The 23580-nt window shown below is 39.8% G+C and overlaps 1 protein-coding gene across 19 annotated transcripts in view; it reads left to right on the top strand.

Moving 5' to 3' along the window:
• The window catches only part of DYNC1I1 (dynein cytoplasmic 1 intermediate chain 1), a 179681-nt gene that overhangs the window by 26681 nt on the left and 129420 nt on the right, over window positions 1-23580 (top strand). For 11 of the 19 annotated variants that reach the window (XM_072327807.1, XM_072327801.1, XM_072327802.1 and 8 more), the window contains exons 5-6: window positions 8758-8817; window positions 12978-13093. In XM_072327807.1, the coding sequence (XP_072183908.1) occupies window positions 8758-8817; window positions 12978-13093 (176 nt within the window). The remainder of the gene's footprint in view (window positions 1-8757; window positions 8818-12977; window positions 13094-23580) is intronic. The other 8 variants (XM_072327812.1, XM_072327809.1, XM_072327810.1 and 5 more) reach the window with 1 other exon arrangement.

Here is a 23580-nt window from a genome sequence, read left to right as displayed (position 1 = left end):
GATTGCCATTCCCAGGGTACTTTATAAAATGCCTTAGAAACCTGAGCCGCAGCTGCATTCTGGAGAAAATATTAATGTATAAAGCCCCCACTTAACCGCTTAGGTTATCAGCCCAGCTGTAGGTATTTTTCTGTATTTATTTATTTTATTTTTTTTTCCAGATGTATCATGATTATATTTAGTCAGACAATGAGATGATTCAAGGTCTAAAACATCAATGCTCTTAAAACAAGTCAATGTATTCTCCTTTAAAAACAACTTACTTTGTAAGGGTAGCTCAGCTTAAAGAGAAGTTCTCTTGCATAGAATCTCTTCTCGATTTAATTAAATGCTGTGAGATCGCCTCTTATGTTGAACTGTTGAACACAGTTAAACAGGTACCATTTTTTTTTTTGCAATTAGTCTTTTTCTGTATCACTTGAGTATTGCTCATACACATAGGTACACTGTCACAAAATAAATCCTATGTAGGAAGGACAGCACCAACTCTTCTCTCAGCTTGCAGTTAGTGAATTTTTGCACTGCCGTGAATAACGTGCTGAAAGCTTTCAGCTTCTTCTTCAGTTGTGAAGACAATATTGCAGGCTTCAGCCTTGCTGTTCAAGCATTCAAGTTCATTGGAAGGGCTACGGATTGCCTTTACTAGACTTGACTAATAAACGTAGTCTTGTCTCTTATGGGACTCTTTCCAACCCCCCTTAAAGTTTATGAGAAACTTGTACTTACATACACTTTTGGACACTGGATCAAAGTGTCCCAACATGAGTGTTGAAGTTCCTTCAAATCATCTGCAGGACTGATGACATTTTGGATCGTCCGAATTCTCTTTTGTCACTCAGGCTTACTCTTGGTTTAAAAAATATGAGATTAAAAATGTATTTCTTTAAAGAATTTTCACACTTCTTCAAGCTTTGCTGCAAAAATAAAGCAACTTGTGCCTCCCTCCTCCTGAGCATAGTTTTCATTAATGCACTTTCTGGATGGCAGTTCATGCTCTCCAGCACTTACAGTAAATCTGTGTGGATGCAAAAGCTCAGCAGAAGCTTCTAACTATGTTGACCCTCTGTCCTTGCAGAGACTGCCTGCTGTTCCCAGTGACCTTCTGGTAAACCAGCGTAGGTTTCCAGACTAAGATTCCTGTAGCTATGGCATATAAATTGTGAGAAAGACAAGGTTCATTACATTGCCAAAAGGTCATATTCTATGACGTAGACCAGAAATAAGGACAGCTTTAAATATAAGAAATAAGTTCAGCAGACTGGATGAATTTTACTGCTTGATTTACTTAGTGTATTTCTATGAATCAACGAGGTGTTTGTCCCATTATGTATCAGTATATAAAATCATGCCAGAATTTTTCATTCCAATTTAAGTTTCAAGTGGGTTTTGAAAATTATTATATGCATTTAGCAACAGAGCCTTGATTTAAGAGAACTTTTGAATATAATATTTTTTATATATTACCCTATCATTTTTAGAAATATACTTTAAGGAAAAAAAAATAAAGAGTATTTTAAACTCATGCCTTTCTGAAAAATGCTATTATGGTTGCCAGGCATCTGAAAGACAGTGCTGTGCTCTGAGGGAGGTCATCGTTGCTCTTTTTATTGGTGAAGTCTGGAAGTCAGAGGTGTCAGCCTGCTTGGAAACGTAACTGCAAATCCAAGTATCCAGCTCTGCTCCAGCAGTGGTGCCAAACCACTTGTTCACTGAATGTTTTATGGCATTTTATTTTGTGATTACCAGCCCGGCTCCAAAAACAAGAACCCGTGGTGATGTCAAATCCTTTTGCTGCACAAGTATAAGCGAGAGTCTTGTTGAGAGGCACAGATCCTCCCTAAAGGCTGATAACCATCTTGCTTATAATGTGCTTCAGAAAACAAGTAGCACAAGGAAGGTATTTTCTGTTTTGCCAATCCTTTCAAAGTGGAACAGATCTGCTAAACAGAGCACAGATGGCTCCTGAATAGTGGCTTAAATGCAAAGCATCAATTGAGGGAAGCGGTACTTTTCCATCTCTGAGTAATAGCTTTGAATCTTCTTGATCTGTTTTGTTTTGGAAACACATTTTAAATGTATGACCAATTCCAGAAAGTGAAAACTACAGAGGAATTACAAAAACCTACAAAACACAAAGCACTTATCTATACCCATATATATTTTCAAATGTCTGCTGTGACTTCTTGCAGTTTCTAGTTCAGATTTTCTGGTTACTCAATATTAAAATAGGAGCATTGGAGAAACTAAATTAGACACAACAAATTAGGTAGAACTCTTTAAAATTTTTTAGTTAATTATCTGTGTAACCTAACATTAATTCTGGCAATATTCAGACCAAAAAAAACCAACAAGAAACAACTAGATATGTGATAGGTTACATATTAAATGTGCAAATATTACTGGATTGTTGTTTAAGTGAAAACACTTGGGATCATTGAACAAATACTTTTAGACTTATCTAAACCTTCGTATTTTACTGGTGATTTAAAAATAAAATCTCCCAGCTGTGGCACCCTGTATTTTTAGGTATGTACCAGCTGGGTGGAACCTGTTCTTCTGTATGTTATCCATGTACAGGTGCACACTTCTTAATGTAAGCAATCCTGAGTCTTATGGAAACTGTAACCTGTGCCCATTTTTAAACATGGGGCTCATCTTTGCATCAAACTTAAAAATAGGAGTCCTGTTATTCTTTTCAATTTAATGCTTTTGGGTGACAGCACTTTATTATTTTTTTTCCTTTTTGTCTCATTTTTCCTAATTCACTTCTTATAGGAGTCAGAATTAAAGCAAACCAGAACCAAATGGAACATTGCAGGCTTTCAAGTAGCAGTTCTCCTGTCAGTACTGTGGCAGATAGCCTCTGCATTGTGGGGAGATGAAGGGGAGAGGAAAGAATCACACAACCACAGTGGCTGAAGTTGGAAGGTACCACAAGAGTTTGTCTAGTCGAACCCCTCCGCTTAAAGTGGGCTTACCTAGAACAGGTCACTCAGACCCTGTCCAGCTGGGTTTTGACTATCTAAATGAAGGATTATTCTCTCACTATACTGAGGTGAGGCTGTCTGGTCTGCAGATGCTCAGACGCTCCTTCGAACAAAAGTTAGATGCATTCATGGTGCCACTACCAGTGGCCAGAAGGTTTCTTGAGAACAGATTGGCCGAGTCACACAGGCAAGGCAGCAAGGCCTCTCCAGTGTGGGAGTGTAATGTAGATCCTTCGGTGGGTTTATAACCTACCCAAATTAGTTGGTCTTTTCCCCAAAATTCTGTGTGGATGGCCACCTTTGACACCTATTTATAGCTGGAGGCTAAGCTGAGTACTCGAAACACTCGTGTGGAGCAATCTCCTGTCTTCGTGTTCTAATGCAGAGAGCCCATGATGACTTGTTTCTGTGCCAGAGCACTTCCAGTATGCCTGAAGCATAAGTTTGGCTGCTACCATGGACGGGGAAGGGACAATAGTCATTTTTTCGTAACATTCATAGAATTTCAGAAGCATTTTACTCTGGTGCAAAGCAAAGGTTCTTTGAGGCTTTGTATCTTGTGTCTCCCTCTTCAATTTTATTTTTATTTTATTGTTACTCTGGTTAATAGTCTATTTTCTGCTAAATGGGATTGGCCTTTGTGCTCAGAAAACTTCAACACACTAAATCTGTGGAGTCATGATACACTCCTTCACTGTATTTTTGGGCTGGAAGGGTATAGTTAGTCCCCACACAAGGGATAATTTTAGGATGTTGCTGTTACCACAAGACAAGATGCTGGATTGAGGGTGTCAGGTTGTTTTATTAGAGACACATATGGGTAACTCTGTTCAGTGGATACCTCACGACAGTGTCAGTGTGGTTTTCTCTTGGCCTGGAAAGCACAACAGCTCGTGGTGACAGGAGATGACACAGTGTGGTGTTTGCTTTCCTCCAGTTCTGCTTGAAAGAGTGATTAGCAGTGCAACAGTTTCTACCCTGCAAGAGGCCTCTTGGAAAAGCAGGGTTTGCTGTTATTCCTGCGAGTAGCCTTTTTCAAAGCATGAATTTTCAGGTCTGGTTGCTCTTGACCTGAGAAGGGAAAGTAGGGGAGAAAAGAAGTCATGCAGAACACATGTTCTGGAGCATCTGCAACAGATGAGGGAGGATTTGATTTCAGCTTCAGGGAAGAAGAGTTGGAACAAAGCTGCCAGCATGTTGGATTAGGGCACTTAGCAGAGCTGAGCTATGGCACAGTCTGACCATGATCCAGGATATGTAATATGCTTTTATGATGGTGCTTTAGTAGGTAGGTTTGTTGGCATTGGTGTCTATCTTGTTTTATGTACTATCACCAAGGCCAGATTAAAAGTTTTTGTTATCAGCTGAGAAGCCTTCATGAATTTCAGACAGCTTTAGATGACAGAATCTAAACGGATTCATTAATGATCCAAGTGGACCATTAGTGCATTGCGAAGCTGGGATCTTTCTAAAAGAGTTCAAATATTTTCTTTTATTTGTGGTTTGTTTATCTTAGTATTTTTCTGCATTTTTAATCGATAAAAACAGCATAATGCAATTAGAATAAAATCGTCTGGAAGTAAGTTTCTGCAGGGCACCGTAACACATGGCAGAGTGCCTGTTTTTCCTTTCTAATTATAGTACAAAAAAAGGAATCCTTCTGTTTGAATTCCTTTTCTTCCTCCCTTAAATTTTGAAATAGCCCCTGTCCTCTCAGAGTTCTGCTCTCAGTATCTTTCCAATGTTGTGGATGTGAATTCAGAATAGAAAAATTAACAATTTGCTTTTCCATCTGATCTTTTCTTAGATGTGTGACATCTTGGTCTCGTTCTCCCCTTGGTTTCTTTCTGCAGGTTATTCCCCTACTGGCTGGGCAGAAGGAAAATGCACTGTATCAAAATGAACTGGTACCCTTTCAGTACAAATGGCTGAAGTAGCACCAGCAACTAAGAATGCTGTGCTGAACTCCTAAATTATTGAGATAATAGCACACAGCAAATAGGGAATAGTTACAGAGAGGTATCTAAAGAAAAAGTATGAAAGCAGATCATTTTAAGAGAGGTAATAACTCTTGTACTTTGTCTACTTAGTGCAAGATCTACAAGTCCTTCATGCTGCTTTAGACCAATCGGTTAATTGGTAATAGTTGCAGTTTTTTATCCTACAATCACTCACGGGCAGCTGTTCTTCACCAGACGTGTAAAAGGAAGATTGATAGCAGGGCTATTGTTTGTCTCAGTGTGGGAGACTTATATAGCAACCAGCTTTGAAACAATGTTGGGTAGTTCTCATTAAAAGAGTGTCTGTGCTTTCTGAGTGATGGGAACAGCCTGATCCGGCTTAGTCCTGTCTGGATCTCATGCTCAGTGAGTTCCCATCTGTGGAGTTTCCAGGACTTTTCCCATGCTGTGTGCACTCACTTCACCCACTCACATGGACTGCAGGAGGCTTGTGGAAGGACTGCAGTGTGCAAGGGAGCAGTGCTTTTTCCTGCTCTGGTTCTCAGAAGCTCTTTTTCCCATTAAGATGTTATGGTGACATGCTTTAGATTTCTTGTATGTGGATCTGAGCCAAAGTCCATTAAGTCTATTCAGGGGGACTTTCCCCAGTCTGCAGTCTCTGAGAAGTCCCGAATGAAAGTACCTGTGCCTGGCTGCTGAGCTACTGGTCACACAGGCCCACATACTTGTCTTTGGGGTCTGTTGCATTATTCCCTCTGCCCCTCTCTTTGGGTGACTAGAAGTCTGAAAGCCAATTTCAGATTTCTTTTATGAGGAAGGAAAAACAGTGGAACAACATGAAATGCTTTTCTTCATGAAGAAATCTCTTGGGAAGGGCTTGTGCGCTAGATTTGAAAGAGATTGGCACTGATTATTTTTCACTGTGATCCAATGGCATTTCACAATCCCCTCTGAGAAGCGTCTGCAGGAAAGCAAGCATGATGGTAGTGCTCATCCCAGTGACCAGGGAATGTCATGCAGCATGTCTTCCCATCACAAACAGACTAGCTGTAATTTCCTAGTTTGGATGTCAGAATAGTCAACATCGTCTTTGGGCCATTAAGTCCATTAGGAATCTGTTTATCTTTTATTGTTGTGGGAGCTGGCTAAATTAATATGTATTCATTGTTCACTCCTTTTATTTTGCTATGCAGACACTCTTCAGGTAGCAGGAAGAGGCAAAGGGCAAACCAGTACTGCCCTTTGAGACATGTAGTAGCCTTGCATTGTGTCTCCTAGGGCAAGACTGGAGCCTGAAGATCTGCTACCTGCAGCCTTGTCTGCAATAAACAGTGGTCTACTGAGCTTGAAGATACAACACACCAGGTTGCTCCCTTATCTATTTTTCAAGTCTTTGCAAGAGGTAGCACAGTGATGCTGAGTAAACAATTACTATTTGGAGGACAAATCTAAGAATTTTTTTTTACAGATGCACTCAAACTGTTGAAATACAGGTATGTTCGGGAGACAAGCAGAATTGTCATTTAAAATATATATCAGTGTCATGAACATCTCCATGCTATAATCCAGATTATTGCATTAAAAGAGATGTTGCCTTCACTACATGTATGATCCGCATTTAACAAACAGTATCCAAAAGGTGGCTATGAACTAAGGGTCGAATTAGCTTCTTTACATGGAGAATTCCAGCAGCAGGTATTGCTCTTCTCATATTTTGAGGATTTGAGTGTTGACTTGAGCGTGTGAGATCTCTACATTTATTTTGTTCAGATAACCAGCTCAGTATGAGATAAATGTGCCCTCTTGTAACTTGGTCTGGATTCTGAGAATTGGAATATAAGGGCTGTAGCTCTGTAGAGACCTGTTGTTCTTGTTTTAATTAGATGATAACGGGGTTTTTCTTTTGGAACAGTCTTCACCTCTTGCAAAATGCTGCATGTTTGGAAATAGATGGAGAGGAAAAATAACTGAAATAAGCTGTGTATGTTTTCTTGTAAGTGTTTTGAAAACCTGGATGTGCACGTACAAGTAGCCCCTGGGTAGATATTACAGTGGAAATGGGCATATGCATAGCAAGTCCTCTTAGACGTTACTGACCTTGGTTCCATTGTAAGTCATTTTCACGCAGATGGCCTTTTAATAGCGTATAGGTAACATTAACCACTGATGCTTCTGCCTTGAGTCTGCCTTCAGATCCTTGTGCCCACTTTCATTTCCATTGTATTTGAGCTGAAGTCAAGTAACAGGAAAAAAGTCTGTTCTTTCTTACTGTATTGTTTCATCTCTGACCGTTTTGTAATACTGTTTCATTTTGGAGGAGACTTTCTGTATCACTGTAGTCTTTTGTGTCAGTACGTAGCACTACAGATCGAAAGAACCTGAGGAGAATAAGCACCCTTGCATTGTATGGGAAAGCGACTTCACATGAAAGTTCTTCATTCTTTTTGTACATACAGGATGTTGAGAAAGATTTATCACTAACATTGGTAATAGCTTACTAAGTATAGGACACAGCATAATTGTATGGCCTTAAGAAGTCTACTTATAGTTTAATTAAATAACTTGTTAGTTTATGTGAATGATTCATTGTCAGAGTTTGCTATTGTTGCAGAAGGGCTTGTGTAAATAGAGCACGGTTGGTTATTTGGCTGTTCTTGGCTGAGTGTGGTCAAAGTATATTCTCTGTATCCTCAAAACTTGTGTTCAAAAGAGGTGAGTGGAGTTTTAAATGTTGAGGACTGATGTTACCTAATGTGCCTACATGATTTATTTGTTATAGTGAAAGAGTGCTTTCCTTTGCTTTAGCCCCTACGAGTGAGAGCTTTGTATAATTCAGTGCTCATCAAAGAAAAGGATGTTCAACAGCCAAACTTGTACTTCTGATGCTGTTGTGGATTCCGACAGCTTTCTTCTCTATTAGATGTGGCTTCATTAGGGAGGAAGAATAAAATAAGTTCAAGAAGTGAGTAGGCATTTCGAAAATGTTGGCTTGAACATGTCTATTTTTGCATTTCTAAACCAGGGGATTGGAAATATTTCATAGGACTTCATAATGGCCCCGTGAGTGTTTGTAGAGTGTTTAAGAGATGTAGCTTGACAAGTCATGTTTCACTGCAAGACACAACATCTTCACTCGAGACCACACCTCTGGAGACTGATATTATGTGTGTTAAATCCACATGACAGTAGGCTGTGAAGACACTGTTAAAAGCAGATTTCCCCAGATGTGCCGCTCTCCTCTCCGCCATTAATTTTATCTGGATTAAGAGAAGAGGAATTTGTTAGTTTGTCCCAGGTGCCTCCAGAATGTGTCAAAGCTGGTGTCAGCCTGTTATTTGTTGTAGGATGTTTGTGACCAAAGCACTTTTTACAGGTTGTCCTCCAGTTTTAGGAGTGTGTGAAGGGCTAGACTACTCCTCCTCAGTGGAGTTTATGGCAAATCCATCTTATCATACAAACACGATCACAATAAATTTTGCAAATTGTAAAATATTTCAAATTGTAGGTTTGTAAATTGTGCATATTGAGAGCATCAGCCATAGTTAGAGGGTTAGGAATCTTTCAGGAAAAACAAAGGTATTAACCTATATCTGAGAGGAAACCCAGCTCCTTCTCTGTGTTTACTGATAATATGCAGTTTTAATAACTTGCCTGCCCCGTCACAGGCTAACATCAAACCTTGCACTTATAGAATGAATGTACGACATATGGCATGTAAGTAATGAGATGGGGTTTTGTTCATCCTTTCAGTTAATTCTGTGTGTTCTTTTTTTTTCCCCCTTGTGCTGCACGGCTGATTACCACCCTAGGACCTTGCAATGGGACACAGACCCCTCAGTGCTGCAGCTCCAGTCTGACTCTGAACTTGGGTATATGTCTGCTCTTTATGTTATTCATTTATCATTTCTTTGCAAGAGTTATGTTGCGAATGCTTCCCAGATGAGCTGTTTGTATGTGATTTTCATTTGCTTTGTTGACTCAGAAAGACCATAATTTAAGTTTCCTTTTTTCAGTTTCATCAATAAGAAGCTTCAGCAAAGCCATCTTTGTGGAAAAAAACTACTATTTAAAGAAGCTCGTGAAAGATAAGCTGCTATTTCTGTTGCCTGAAACACAATACAAATAACTATTTCATTACAGATGAAATGTTATTATTGTGGCACTTTAATGTGCATGTACAGTTATACCGGTCTTGTTTGTACCTACTGATTCAGACTTATCTTTCTGAATCGTTTGCAAGGTACTTTTCCCCCTTCCTTCTTGTTTTTGTTGTAGTTATGTTGTTTCCACATGCAATAACCCACGTGTAATAACACTTTCCCCCTTTTCCGTAGGAGCTGTATATGTATTTATAATTGTACACTTTAAGATCAGAGTCTACTAATTACCATTTAAGTTGAGTTCAGGTCAGTCAAGCATTACCTAATTATATTAGGGCTAAAATTAATATTCTCCAGTTTGACATGGAATTTCTCTATTCTAACTATCTGAAAAAGTTGTTAGGTAGCAGAATATAATTAGTGTAATTAAGAGGAGTACCAAATATGTTTATATTTTACAAGGTTACTGTATTAAGGAGCAGAAATTCATGTTTGTCATGAATATACTTTAGCATCATCAAGAAAAGTCTGACAGCATGAAGAGGTTCCTTCTTATCTCCTGCAAGCAAACAAGGAAAATCAGAATCAATGGCTTTTCTGAACAGTATCTCCAGATCTAACATCAGCACTGTGTTATTGCTGAAGCTCCAAGTGCATAGTTATGGCTTGGTAACCACACAAAAAAAAAGGCTTTAATAAGTTACTGAATTCTTTGTGGTCACTGAAGTTATCAGAGTGTGCTGGCGAGTGAAAATGCTGCTTGCGACCATTTCAGACTGATTTTTTCAGTCTCTTCTAGATAAGAAAATTGGGTGCTGTATTTTCAACATAAGAGGCAGCAAAAGGAGAGAAAATAAATAGTAAAGGAAAACCATCAAGAACTAAAGACATGAAATGCCCACCTGCAGAGATATTTAGGATAAATTGTTCCTCTGAAAAGGAATGGTAACTGTCCTTCAAGTTCTTCAGAACTTGACTCATAAGCAAAACCAAATCACTGCACTGAATCAATTGTTCTGCCTATGAACTGCTGGGCTTCCCTGTCTGAGTTACCGGGCAAGTTTCTTATTCTTCTGCAAGTTCTTTGCATTTTCACCCCAGCAATTCATGTGAAATTCATTCACCATTCTCTAGGCTTCAAGAAAAAAACAGTTTCCCTTTAACTATTAATTGACAGTGCTCCCAGCTGCAGTTAGTGCTGTTTACCAGGAAAACAAAACAAAACAGGAATGGAAAGTATCCAGAGCACTTTCTAAATAGGCTTTCTCCATATCCAGAATAATTAGGAATGCTTTTATTTCAGGAGTAATTTCAGGTAGATCCAACATCTACAGCATCACCTGGATCATACAAAAGGGGAAGAGTTTTCTAAAGCTGTCCTTTCTCTTCTAAAAGGTAGGGTTAGGCAGAGGACCATGTATTTCCCTGGTATATGGCTATGTGACTAGATAAAACACTAGCATGAAAGAAATCCTGCAGATGGGGCAAATGATGTGTGTAGCTAAACACTTCACATCTTTCTTCTACAGACAGAGGAATCAATTTTAATGCATAGGCTTTAATTATTGTCTTTCTACTGACATCCTATAGGCAGTTTTGAAAGGAATCCTTCAAAGTTGGTGTGCTCTCTAAGATGAACATCCAATAAATTGTAAATGAAAAGAATTATGAGCGTCTCAGTGCATATGTGAAACAAGACATTTTAATGCTGCCCTTAAAAGGATTAGACTAGAGCATTATAGCCCATATTTAGCTGAGTCTGTGTACTGAAAGGATGTTCCAGTTGTCCCTAAGTGATTGGGACTAAGGGCTAGGTTGGCTTTTCATCACCTAAAGATCATTACAGGTTGATTGGTAAGTGAAAAAAGGAAAGACCACATTCCTTCAAATGAAGACTTCACAGTCTTCATCAGTTAGAGTGACACTATGCATTTAGACAACCATCAGCAGTTCATGAATAATAAATGTTTTAGGTGAAAAATTAAACACGTTCCCTCAGCACAGTGTTTGGGGCAGTAGTTCACTTACCAGTCTAGACAGGAGCTAACCCAACAAGCAGTTAAATCCACCTCTCCATGAGGACTGATGTTCCCCCATCCCTAACCTGTGAAAGAGATTTGGAATGACCTCAGGTGAAACTGTTGTTAGAATTAGGCAAGGTCCTAATTAGGTCTAGATTAGACACATTATTAGTTAGAGCTGATACTTAACAGAAGCTCTTTCAATGAAGGGGCCTTAAGAATCTCAGTAAAAGGAATCAGATTGAGACGATGGAGGACTGATTGTGAAGGAAAATCTTTCAAGCTTGATGTCAAAGGATGAAAAGCATGTAAGATATTTTTGGAGAAGATATCTATTCATACTTAAATTCATGCATGCCCTCATTTAAAGAAGCTACAAGTGTACTACTAAAGCTTTTGTTAGCTACTACATGTTCTTAAAGTGTATCATAAGCTACTGAAGCTTTTCTGCCTCCCACAGAGAATTTTCAGGGAATCCATGCTCTTATTCATGTTGGCACATTCACAGGTGTTTGTGGGAATGGTGAAAAGAAGAGGTTCAGAGCTGTAACAACCATTACTGCTCTAGTGGTCTGTTATGTGATGGGGCTGACTCATGCTGATTACCCACTGAATCAAATTGCATTCAGCTTAATAAAAACTAAGCCAGTAAAACAGATTAGAAAGATATATAGCTGATGCAGCCTTAACAAGCATAAGAGTTCAGTAGGTGTCAGCCAGCGATGACAGTTTCTTTTCGAATACTCATTTGTTTTCAGACATCAGTGTTAACTGAATAACTGCTGTAAATGAATGAGATAAAAAATAAGTTTGACCTCTTTTCTTCTGCTGGCCAGAAAGACAGAGAGGAAATGAATACTATGTGTGGATTTTCAGCTTTCCCAAATTGCTCTCCTTAATAACATGACAGTTCAGAAGCATTTGTCCCCAATTTTATTTCCTGTAAATGTGTAAGCACGCTTGCACATGCTGATCTAGGTGTCTGGGCTTATTTAGTTCATCCATTTATTATTTGCATATATGTATTTTTGTCTGCTGAAAGTTGGTGTTTTTTTTCCAGTAAAAACAACAACAGAAAGACATCTTTGCTTATTTGCTTATTCTTCACTCACTACAGTCAAATAATGTTCAGGAAATAAAACTGATATATTTTTTTCCTTCTACTGTTGGGTGAACGGTGTGCAACTGAAAGTGTTTGTGATCATGCGCAGCCATCTTTCTCCATTTTCCCTTACCCAGCTACATTGTTGTTTGGGTCTACTGATTTAGTTCACATGGCTCATTTAAAGTTAGGGGAGTAGTACAAAGAGAAGGTTTTATCTGTTCCAGGTGTGTCTCAGAGCTCCACTCTCCCCTTGCATTAGAACTCTAATGATCATGAACTTACCTCAAGCCCACTGCTATTAACCCTTGTGGAAGGTAGAAACTCTTTATGGAATTATTCACCCTGCTCTCTTACTGCTCTCAGGTGAACATCCATCTGTCCCAGTCTGGCATATTTTACACCTGCTGTGCCTCTTGCACTGTTGATTATCTCAGGCTGAGGACTGAATCTCTTGAACAGGCTGAATGTTGTAGTAATAAGTGTATGAAGGAAGAGACAGGTTTGTTGTGTGTTGTGAGGGACAGAAGCAGGTCGTACCTTTCTCCCATTTACAGTCCCTCTCAGCATCATAACCTAGATCAACCTAGACCCAGAGTGTTTTTAGTAACTATGTTTTATTATGGTGAATGATTTCCAGGTTAATTCTCCTTGCTGTACTTAGGTTCTTTTCACATGCAGTGCATTGTGTTTTATATTAGCAAACATTGAAGTATTTTTTTAATCCTGTTCATAAAAGCAAACACTTTTTTCCCCACTACTGCTTTAACATAACTAACCTTTTGATGTCTTGTGTTGCATCTTAGACGCAGACTGCACAAACTAGGGGTGTCAAAGATTACCCAGGTCGATTTCTTACCTCGGGAGGTGGTATCCTACTCCAAGGAGACTCAGACACCTCTTGCCACACATCAATCTGAAGGTAAGATATCTGTTTTTCAAAAGCATTTTCGTAGAAAATAAGTATTCAAGTCAGACTTAAAGAATGTAAGAAAATTAATGCTAAATCATAATATAACCACTTAGCCACATATTTTCTGCAAGCCAGGTATTGTTTACTTGATTAATGGCTGTTCTGGTGAGAATAATTAAAATAATGACTCTAAATTCAGGTGGAACCAAACTGCTTTTGCCTCACAATGGATCGTACTTAGATAATAGTATAATGAGAACATATTTTCAAATAAATCATTATGAATATAATTAAAACTGTGGTTTATCCCAATTTTCTTGCTTTCTCAAGGAAGTTATTCATTCCATGCTTTGTAAAGAGGCAGTGATGAAAAGTTGCCCTCATGTATTTGGCCAGTGCAATTGTGTCACCTTCCAGAAGATGAATCTTAGCAGTAGTTTTGCTTCATGCGCTGACAAAGGAGGCTTACATACTTTCATGTGGACGGTCCCATTTTTTTTCTGCTTACAAGCTGTGTGATCCATACTCATGGAGCTGTTTGTTAGCTGTTTGGCTTTCCCATTGATTAACAAGCACAGAGGTGAGGGATGAGGAGAGTGTTTATCTAACTGTACCTTACAACTAAACTTGCTAGTGTTGGACTGCTGAAAACTGTATGTGAATGAAAGCCATCTAAAGTGAATGTAAATAAAGAAGCCTGATATAATTCTCACATCATTACTATCAGGTAAAAGAAGAAAAACTGTTGATGGTTGTAATTTTTGCTCGAGTTAGTCAGATAAGACACTGTAGTAATAAACGTAGCCAACTTTTCTTCTACAACTGGATTGCCAGTTTTGCCTTTAAGACTCCTGAGCTAGATATTGTACTTTTTCAGATCTTGAGTTTACCTTAGTTGTCTGTTGACTGATATGGTACTTTCATGCATAAACAACTCAGTTCATTGGTTGCAGCTTCCTGAGCAGCATGTCATGACAGCTCTGCCTTATCAGAGTGAAAGGCTGTCTCAGAAGCCTCTCTTGTTCAGTCCAACTCAGCTCATTTCTCATTGTTGGTCTGAGGGCTGCTGAAGCCTGGAGTGAATGGGACTTGTCAACTGAGGCCATGCTTTCCCGACTTGAGAACAACAGATTCTCAACTCTGGGAGTCACTGGTAGATAAGGTGGATGTGATAGCTTAGTGCATTACCTTTGTCCTGAGCAAAAGCTTATGGGTTCAGGGAGTTGAAGACACGCCTTTCTGTTTTATCTCTCCCAGACCTGCTACTTCAGTCCTCAGTACCTGACCTGACTTTCTGAATAGGTTGATGTCTCCTGAGTATAGAATAAGTTCATGGATTCATAGAAGATCTTCCTGGATAGCAAAACTTTTTTTCCAAGGAGATCTTAAATTATTTTGACATCGTTCTGTTGCTTGGATGAGAGGGCAACCTCCTGCCCTTCAAGGGAAAAACACAGTATGTTGCTAGGAGAGGTCAAATGGTGATAGATGGTTTTGGTGAATATATTTATGCTTTTTTGTGTTGTGTTGTCACAGTCAAGTAGAAACATCAACCAAAATGAAGTTTTAACATTAAAACATAGCAAAAATATCACCCAACCACTTCTCTCATGTGAGTGGGTGAGAAAGCCGAACTTATTTTCTTTTCAGTCTGCTGATAGGGTGTTCTGCACGCGTAAATTGGGCATGAATATCACCATGCATTATTAAAGAAGAGTCAGGAAAGTTTGATTATTCAGTTGAAATGATACTTAATTGGAAATTTGCTAGAGGATAAATAAGCTTTGTGATTTTGGTCTACTTAGTCCGATGGAAATCACTTCTTAGGTTTTTAGTCTCCTAAACCTCTTTATGAACGCTGAGCCCTACATGCTGTCACTCTAAACATGAACAGCAAACACAGCAGTTCCTCAGAAGAGCAGTTTTGAGAAGTCTCTGTGCTGCTCCTATGCATTCATGTGATAAAATATAGCCATTATCTTATCAACAAAATGGTTCAGCCATTGCTATAGATACACGCTCAGTTATTTGGTATTTGAAGCCTTAAAGTTTGAGAAAAGGAAAAACAAACCTCTTATTTACTTAGACATGTCTGACTTCAGCTTTCAGAATCCATTCTTTTACTGCCTCTCTCGGACTCCAGAAATCATGCTGGATTTTAGAATGAGTCTGTCACACACTTGATTCTGGCTTGAAAGAAGAGAACTAGCAAAGGTGCAGCTGGATAGAAGAATCTTGCCTATATGATAAGTCACCAGCTTATTTTAAAAACATTAATGTCAGTTTTTCTGCACCTTGTTTCTCAGAGAAAGAAACTCTGAGGTATCTTAGGCTTACGTGGAGATGAATGGATGTAGGCCTCCGTAATAATGGCTGCTCCTCACCGATTTTTCTAAAGCTGGTACAGGAAGGAAGGAAAGCTTCACTGTGATAAGTACAGTGTGGTGCCAGAGAGCCAGATGCTCTGAGCACTGAAGTCTCAGTTTGTCAGCTGCTAATTTTAGAAGAAATAATGTGGCATTATTCTTCACTGTGTAAAAACAGATTAACTCCTCTTTTCAGAACAGGTAATTTGCTTTATTTCTGAGGAATAATGACGTGTCATTTCTCCCACCCACTCTATTATTTAGAGAGATGTGTATATGCATCATTCAACCCTTTGATCACAAGTACCCGATTCTTTTGCTTTATTTAGGTCACAGTAAGCTTCATCCTTTTCTTCTTCATAGGATGACTTCAAAAACACCCAGATCTTGGCTCTGGAGCCTGAGAAAAAAAAACACTTTTTACTTTTCCCCTCCTCCTCCTGTAATCGGATTTGAATTTAGGTACCTGTAGATGGAGACATTTCACTTGCACTGCCTTTTCCATTCTGGAGTCAATTAAGACCTAGACTACACCAAATATTTTCTGAGAGGTCCCTGGGACACATTCCTTCAGTGTGCAGTGGCCTTCACGTAGCGTAGCCTTCAATGTCTGGGACCCTCCGTAGCACTGCAGAGCTGCCCTTAGTTAAGGTGCACCTGGGAGAAAGCAGCAACAGAAGAGTTGTGTTCTGATTGCTGCCCAGGGTGAATTTCTCACTGGTGTGCAGCAGTGGAAGGAAGTTTGTGTGTTTGCCTGGAAGCTAATTTTTCAGATAGTAAAGCACTCAGGCTCTGCTGGGGTGCCTTCCTCAGCTCCAGCCCAGTTTTCCTACTCTCTGATGAACCAGAAGATACAGTCTCTGAGGGGAGCAGTGCACTGTCCCCACACTGAGAGGAGAGGTACTCCTCTCATCTGCCTCCCATCTCAAAACCAGGGTGGGAAGCACAAAGATTGGGATAGCTGGCCAGCATTAGGAATGCAGTTATTCTTCTTTCATCAAGTTGCAAACTATTTTTTCATCAACTAAATGGGATGTTTTCCATTTCCTGACTTCCCAGACTGTCAGTGAAAATAGATTTGTCTGAAATGCATTTCTAATAAAGGCTAGATCCCTTATAAAGGGGAATGGAGTTTGAATTTCTAGTACAGTGGAGCTCCTTTTTGCTTTGCCTCTTCGTCATCTTTAACAGGTGCCTGTCCATGCGAGGAAAACCAATGTGTTTCCATACCCACTTCATGAGCAAGGTAACCTCATCCTATGTCACAAATGCTTGCCCATTTCTGCAAAGAACACCGTTCAGACCTGTGTTCCAGCTGTTTATCTGCTGTATTCAAATAATGAGGATATTATGGTTGTAAGGGAAAAAAATACAATAAACTCTCTGTTCTGTCTGAACATAGATCAGCATGAAGTGTCAAAACGGGTGAAATTTCCAAGGCTGGGTTAGTTTCTGCATCACTTTAACACTGTAATTTCCTGAACTGACATTCCATAAAATTGTCCTCTTTAAAACGCCGAAGGAGAAGGAAGGGATTCTGCTCACAGTTTAAGGTTGAAGATCTGGGACTTGTAAATTTAGATATGTATGTGGGAAAACAAATGATGGTGACTGGTAGGATGGAACCAAAGTTCTCCTTAGACCCCAGTGACTGCCTTGACTAGGTCTTCACTGATGAGCATAATAGCTGAGAGCTACATGGAGCCACGTTAGTGTAGATTTCTCATTTCCACTCATTGTTGAATAAATTACCTATGACTAGAAGTGTCATACGCTGACACTATATGAAGGCTGTGTCCTACTTTGAGTTTTGGAAATCAGACAGAGTTCAGACAAAGAGTGACTTTGGATGGATATGCCCAGTTGCTGAAAAAATGAATCTGGGAGTTGGCTTGAGATTCCCAAGTTTAAGCAGCGTGGAACTCTGACTGTGTCTGTCCCATAAGGCAATGTACAGCAGACTCTGTGCCATGTATTCTGCACCAGTGACTAGCTCAGCTCTAGCTTTGTGAGTGCATGCTGTACTTAAGAAGTGCCAGTCTCAGAACTGAACAAGATCATACCTGAGCCTCCCATGCCCTGTCTAGAGCTCACAGATCAGCAGCTAGGGGTTAAGTTAAAGAGCTTACTTTGGTTTCTCCCTTCTAGAGAATCTTAGAGAGTCTGCACCCAAGAACAGCTTTTAACTCCTAATTTAATGTGAAATACAGACACATTTCTGCATTGCCATACATGCGGCATGTGCATCAAGATGGATGAAAATATGTGTAATGAAAAAGCACTGGATATATCAGGGAGAAAAGCAGAGATCCTCTGTGGTAAACAAAAGATGGTACTGGAAAACAGAACAGTACTGGGACAGGAATAACTACTTAAAAAAAAAGACAACTTGAAAATGAATCAATGTTACAACTTGAGTGTCTGGTTTTAAAGAGACAGAACCTTATCATTGTACAAATGGACACCAATATTATAAGAAAAAAATTATGAGCTATCCTAGGCTAAGTATTAAAATCTAGTTTGCATTTTCTTCTCAAACATCAGTCCATCAGGGTCATGCTGTGAATCTCAATAGCTGACCTAAACACCCTAATTCAAAACTGCTTTGTTTGATTAAACCAACAAAGCTTATTTTGTACCGTTGTACCAGACTGTACAAGATTGGCTGTGATTAAAAAGAGGCAAAGCAAATATTTCAGGCATTACGCTGTACAGCAGTCTTTCAGTTTCTCTTTTGGCCTGTCAGGACTGCATCCCCTTTTCTAGGCAATAAGATTTCAAAGGCGGGACTGTTTTTTTAGATTTAAATTAGTCGTGAAATCTTTCAAAGGCATTCAGGCAGCTCCCTCTGGTGGTGCAATGATGAACCAACGCGCACCGAGTCTGAGAGATGCTGGAGGTGAGGAAGGGGTACCGGTGGTGTTACTGGAGCAGAAAAAGAACATCGGCCCTATCATTAAGGCAAGAATTGTATTGTGTTGTGTGACTGAAAAGCTGTATGACTGTGAGTGATGACGAACTTAATGTGAGAAAAGACCAAATTATTGTATAAAAAGTTGCTCCCTCCCCCCCACCTGTGTGTATATATATATATATATATATATATGAAGCCTTATAAATTCATCTATAAATATTACAGTAGAATCCAGGGGAATAAGCATAGAATCATCATAGAATCATAGGGTAGTTTGGGTTGGAAGGGATGTTTAAGATCATCCAGTTCCAACCCACTGCTGTATGCAGGGACACCTCCCTCTGGACCAGGTTACTCAAAGCCCCATCCAGCCTCGCCTTGAATGCTTCCAGGAAGGGGGCATTCGCAGCCTCTCTGGGCAACCTGTTCCAGCATCTCACCACCCTCACAGTAAAGAATTTCTTCCTAATAATACACTAGTGAAATCAGCTGCTGGGAATTCTGTTCTTGCTGGTCCCTTCTTGAAGTACCGTTACTAAAGTACAATTCTTGTAAAGTACGAGTGCTCCATAACAGCCACGTTAGGTTAGGTAGGACCTACCAGGTCCGGTGGGCCTGGGTGCCACTCCTAGCGAGCCACAGACAGTATGTGAATATCTGTAAAGTGTTTCTTCTACCAGCAGCTCATTGGTATATTCTGTAGTAATTAAGGTAGAGCTTGGCTTTGGAAAATGTTCCTGTGTCTATTCCTGTGTAGAATAATATACTTGATACTGACAAATGTTTCTTCTGGAGGAAGAGTGAAGAAGCTGTGGTCATTCTCAGGCTTGGCATTTAGTAGAAAGAGGAAACATCAGATATCTAATCTTCTAAAATATGCAATACATGGGCTAAAATAGGATTTCAGTAAGACAATCACAGTCCTTTTATAAAAGCTGACCTGTTACGTGCATGGCCTACTGCTATATTTATTAGTGATAGTTGTGCCGTATTTGCTTTCATTCCCCGTATCTTCTCCCCTGTCCTCCCTAAAGACTTCTTGAGAAGGATATTTCTTAGAGTGGTTTTCAGTAGAGAACCCTCTTAATGCTAAATTGTTTTGATCAGGCAGATTGGAGAATTTATTAAGCATTGGTAATTCTCTGGGAGGGAGCTATCTAGTAAGAAGTGATTTAACAGAGACAAGATTGGTTCTGGCTACGCACAGTAGGAGGTTTGTGAAGGGAAAGCTCTTTAGGGATCTAAGCCTTCTTCCTGGATCATTACATTGTGTGGGGGCACAATGATAATCTGGCTCTTTGCAGCTCCTCCACAAAACCTGGGAAGGTCTTCTGAAAAGCAAGGTAACGTGCATGGAAATTCCCTGCTCTAAAGTGACCCAGGCCTTCTGCAGCACCCAGTTTCTCCTGCACAAACTACCTCTGCATTAAAAAAAAAACACATGTCCAGTAATCCTCCGTAAGTCTGAAAAGGGAACAGGCTTGCCGCAGCTGTGCCTGCATCTTTTCTAAGCCATTCAGGTTCCAGAAGATGGGAGACAAAACAAGGAGATTGACTTAAGCCTTGCTCACTGGAGTCAGGAACCAGTTGTGAGGCTATGGCTCCAATGGAAGGGACAGTTGTGTGGCTAACACTGTGCATGAAAGAAATACTGCTACAGAGTCAGTGCAGGTTGCATGCATCCTGCTCTGTCTCCCCTCCTTGCGGGTCCTGCTTGATCTTAATCCGTGCTGTGAATGCTTTTGAGCAAATAGATCCCATCATTCATACAAGAGATGGGAGGTGACTGTATCCCAGAACAAAACAAAAATCCTGCAGTCAGTCCCCTTATGCAGAACACACTCTGCTCCTTTAGCTGCAGTGGAAAATGTGTAATTTAATGAGATTCTGGTACATCTGGTGTCACTTGGTGGAAAATGAGCTCTGCTTTTAGCAGTCTTGACCTCAAACTCCTTTAACTAGCTGTAAGTCATCTCTCTGTGCCTTTGACCCATCTTTTGTCCTGACATCTGAAACTAGCAGTGATCCATGAATTCAGAGAGAAGCCCAGTAACACCTGTATGCAAATTGCATCTTTTGTTGGCTGAAAAGAAAAACTTTCCTCTAAGTCTTTCCTCTCTGGAAAAGATCCTGGCTGTGTTTTACACATAGACAGCTGCTGATTTGTTAGGTTCCCCTTGAGCAACCAAATAGTTCTAAACTTATTTGCTAATATATAACTATCAATATACTAGAATTGAGAGCCTCAAATGGGAGAACAGAAGGAAATTATCCTACTAATGAACAGCACTAAGATTTGTAGAGTCAACAGTCAATGGGGACACAGAAGATGGTTTTTCTCTATTTGCCATTTTCACGCTTCTAGTTCTCACTTTATCATATTTCTCGTCTCAAAAGTATTAGACTATGCTTTGAATTAGGTGTGTTGCTCACTGTTCACATTGTAAGTTATGTATGTGAAAATATAAAACTGGGGGGAAAGTTGGGTTAACAGGGCTTCCAATACAACAATGAAGACACGTGTTTTCATTTTCTTCTGAAACAAAGCGTGCTTATTTCTACCATCCCTATAATTCCTTCTTTAGCCTAATGGATGATGGCTATTCAGGACATACAAGGAAATTAATACTGGGCACCTTCTATTGCATGTTCAGTAAGCTTTGGCAAACCCTGGCTTTGTAACATAGACCAATTCCACTGGAATTAAAGACAAGATTAAGAAAAATGTGCATTGCAGAAGTAGCAGTTATTAATCCTCAGTGCTCTAATTAGCACTTAATCTTCCTAATCCCATAAGTAGATACAAAATCATTGCTGAAATAGACACAGGCTGTAATGTAGAAAGCCCTTAATTAGTAGTGTAAAAAAGATGTACTGAAAAAAAGCACTGTTCTGTTACTTCACACTTCTCAGTTTGTTTCTTGGCACTTGTGACTCAAAGGAAGGAAAAAGATTCACATGCCAAAATCCCCTCCTCTGTTTTAACCCATGCTACTAATGCACTGCATCAAAAATTATGCAGCTGAAAATTCTCCTGTTCATCAGCTCTCCATCTTCATTCTATAGCCAAGCCACAGCTTAAAAAGCTGGCCAATTGTGCCCCTTTATAGTCCTCTTTAATTGGCTCATTTCCATAGGAGAGGCCACCTGCCTTGGATAGAATGTCAGCTGCTTGCTCTCAGACTAACCAGAGAGGGAGCCAAGTGGCTGGGTTGGGTGAAATGAAGAGGGTTTGTCACATGCTGCGTTGTTACCCACCTTAAAGATAAATGGGGATACGCTCCAAGATGGGTCTTTTGTTCACCAAGTGCATGTTCACACCTGGGCAGAACCCACCAAGGGCAGCTCTGGGTCCCTCTTCTCTCTCCCAAAAAGTTCTCTCAGGGCCATGCAAAGCCATGCTGTATTTACTGTAATGACGACTTGTGGATCTGATCTGCAGTATCTGAGAATTCCTCCTTCAAAGTCAGCAGTAGCTGGATCCTTCCCTGAGAATCACAGAATCGTAGAATCACTCCGGTTGGAAAAGACCTTAAAGATCATCGAGTCCAACCACAAGCTAACCATACTATCCTAACAACCCTCTGCTACATCTTGTGAGCACCACATCCAAACTGGATGGTGACTCAACCACATCCCTGTGGAGCCTACTACAGTGCTTAAATGCTTTAACTTGCTCACACATACTCTCAAGAGTTACTCTGAAGACTGAAGAAACTTATAATGAAATGGAAGTGTCAGTGAAGTAGAAGTTTCAATGTGAATTCCCACTGGTCACTGTTAATAGAAGATGGAATTCTCTTTTGCTGCAATACAATAGACTGTCTCTGGCAAATAATGTCACTTTTTAGCCAGGCACTAGCTGCCACTTCCCCATCTATCTTAAATAAACTTAACATAAATTCACGTTAAGCCACAGTTAACTCAGATGTATGTCCTAACCATTATCCTCCAAAACAGTGCTCTTTTTTTCTTCCTGCAAGTTAGTGTCCTACTGAAGACCCATAGAAAGTGAATAAATAATCATTATTTTTCTAAAACGCTTGGCATTCAAGCTGTGAAGCTTCACAGTTATTTAAAGTCTATAACTGCATTGTTGCTGTGGATACTTTTTTCTTTTCCTCACCCCACTTGCCATCTAATACTTGCCACTTCGGAGCTCAAAATGGGTTCAGTTCCTCTAAGCTTGGCAAGAGCAAATCTTTGCACTTGTGAAAAGCACCACCGATCTCAGTGGTAACTGCTGGGTTTGAGGACTCTTGCAAATCTCATTACTTGATTTGGAGCTGGACTTTTCTGAAGGTCTGGCCCCCAGCTGTGGATCTGGAGAATTTTTAAAATTTTATCCTTTCACCATAGTTATTTCATATTCCATTTCAGGTACCTCTATCCACACATTCAGGTGCTACTCTTCCTCTCCTCGGCACCATTTATTCAGCCATAACTTGCTTAAAACAACCACCCATCTGCTATGAAACTCAGAAGACACTGAGAATTTTGCCTTGTAGTCTTCCCTATGCTTTCTGGAAAAGAATTGGTGATAGATTCCATTCCTTGGCTGACTTCCATTGCTGAGGATGCTGAGAAGTAATAGAAGCTTGCTTGCATCTGTGAAGCTTGCTTTTTTGTCAGATCAGCTACTCAGGCCATGTTTCTGGTGATCACCCTAGAAAATGGTCTGTGATGCCTTTGCCAAATGGTATGAACTGGGTCATCACATCCTATATTAAAATCTTATTATTAGAATCTTTGGGATCTTTCGCTCATATCCGCATTGCTTCTCAGCAAGTGATCTCATCATCTTATGTAATGAACTCTTCCTGACACATACTTAGTAGGATCGTTTGGTTGGATGATTCAGGCTGAGAAAGGGGAACCCAACACAACTTTATAAGGTAGGACCTCAGTCCAGACTGTTCTTCAGTCCATGCCCAGGTTTCTAGGCCAGTGAAACTATTTGGATTAGTTCAGGTCTGAACTGAGAGGGATATAATGGGTACGATTCATAGTGGTCAGGAATAAGTGTTTATTCTTGTTTGCATTTTACCTTTTGCTAAATCAAGTAATGTGGAAAGCTAGGATTTAGGGCTGGGCATTTCAAAACAGTTAGAATTTCTCAAGTTAGGCACTGAAGTGTTTGTGTACATTTTAAAGATGTAGGAATTTCTGTTTACACCAACAAAGTACAATAGATTTATGACTGGGTCTTGATGTAG

Source organism: Excalfactoria chinensis, chromosome 2 (assembly GCF_039878825.1).
Source record: "Excalfactoria chinensis isolate bCotChi1 chromosome 2, bCotChi1.hap2, whole genome shotgun sequence".
Classification (NCBI taxonomy): domain Eukaryota; kingdom Metazoa; phylum Chordata; class Aves; order Galliformes; family Phasianidae; genus Excalfactoria; species Excalfactoria chinensis.
The sequence above is the reverse complement of the archived record's forward strand: the minus strand, read 5'-3'. Positions and strand labels throughout refer to the sequence as shown.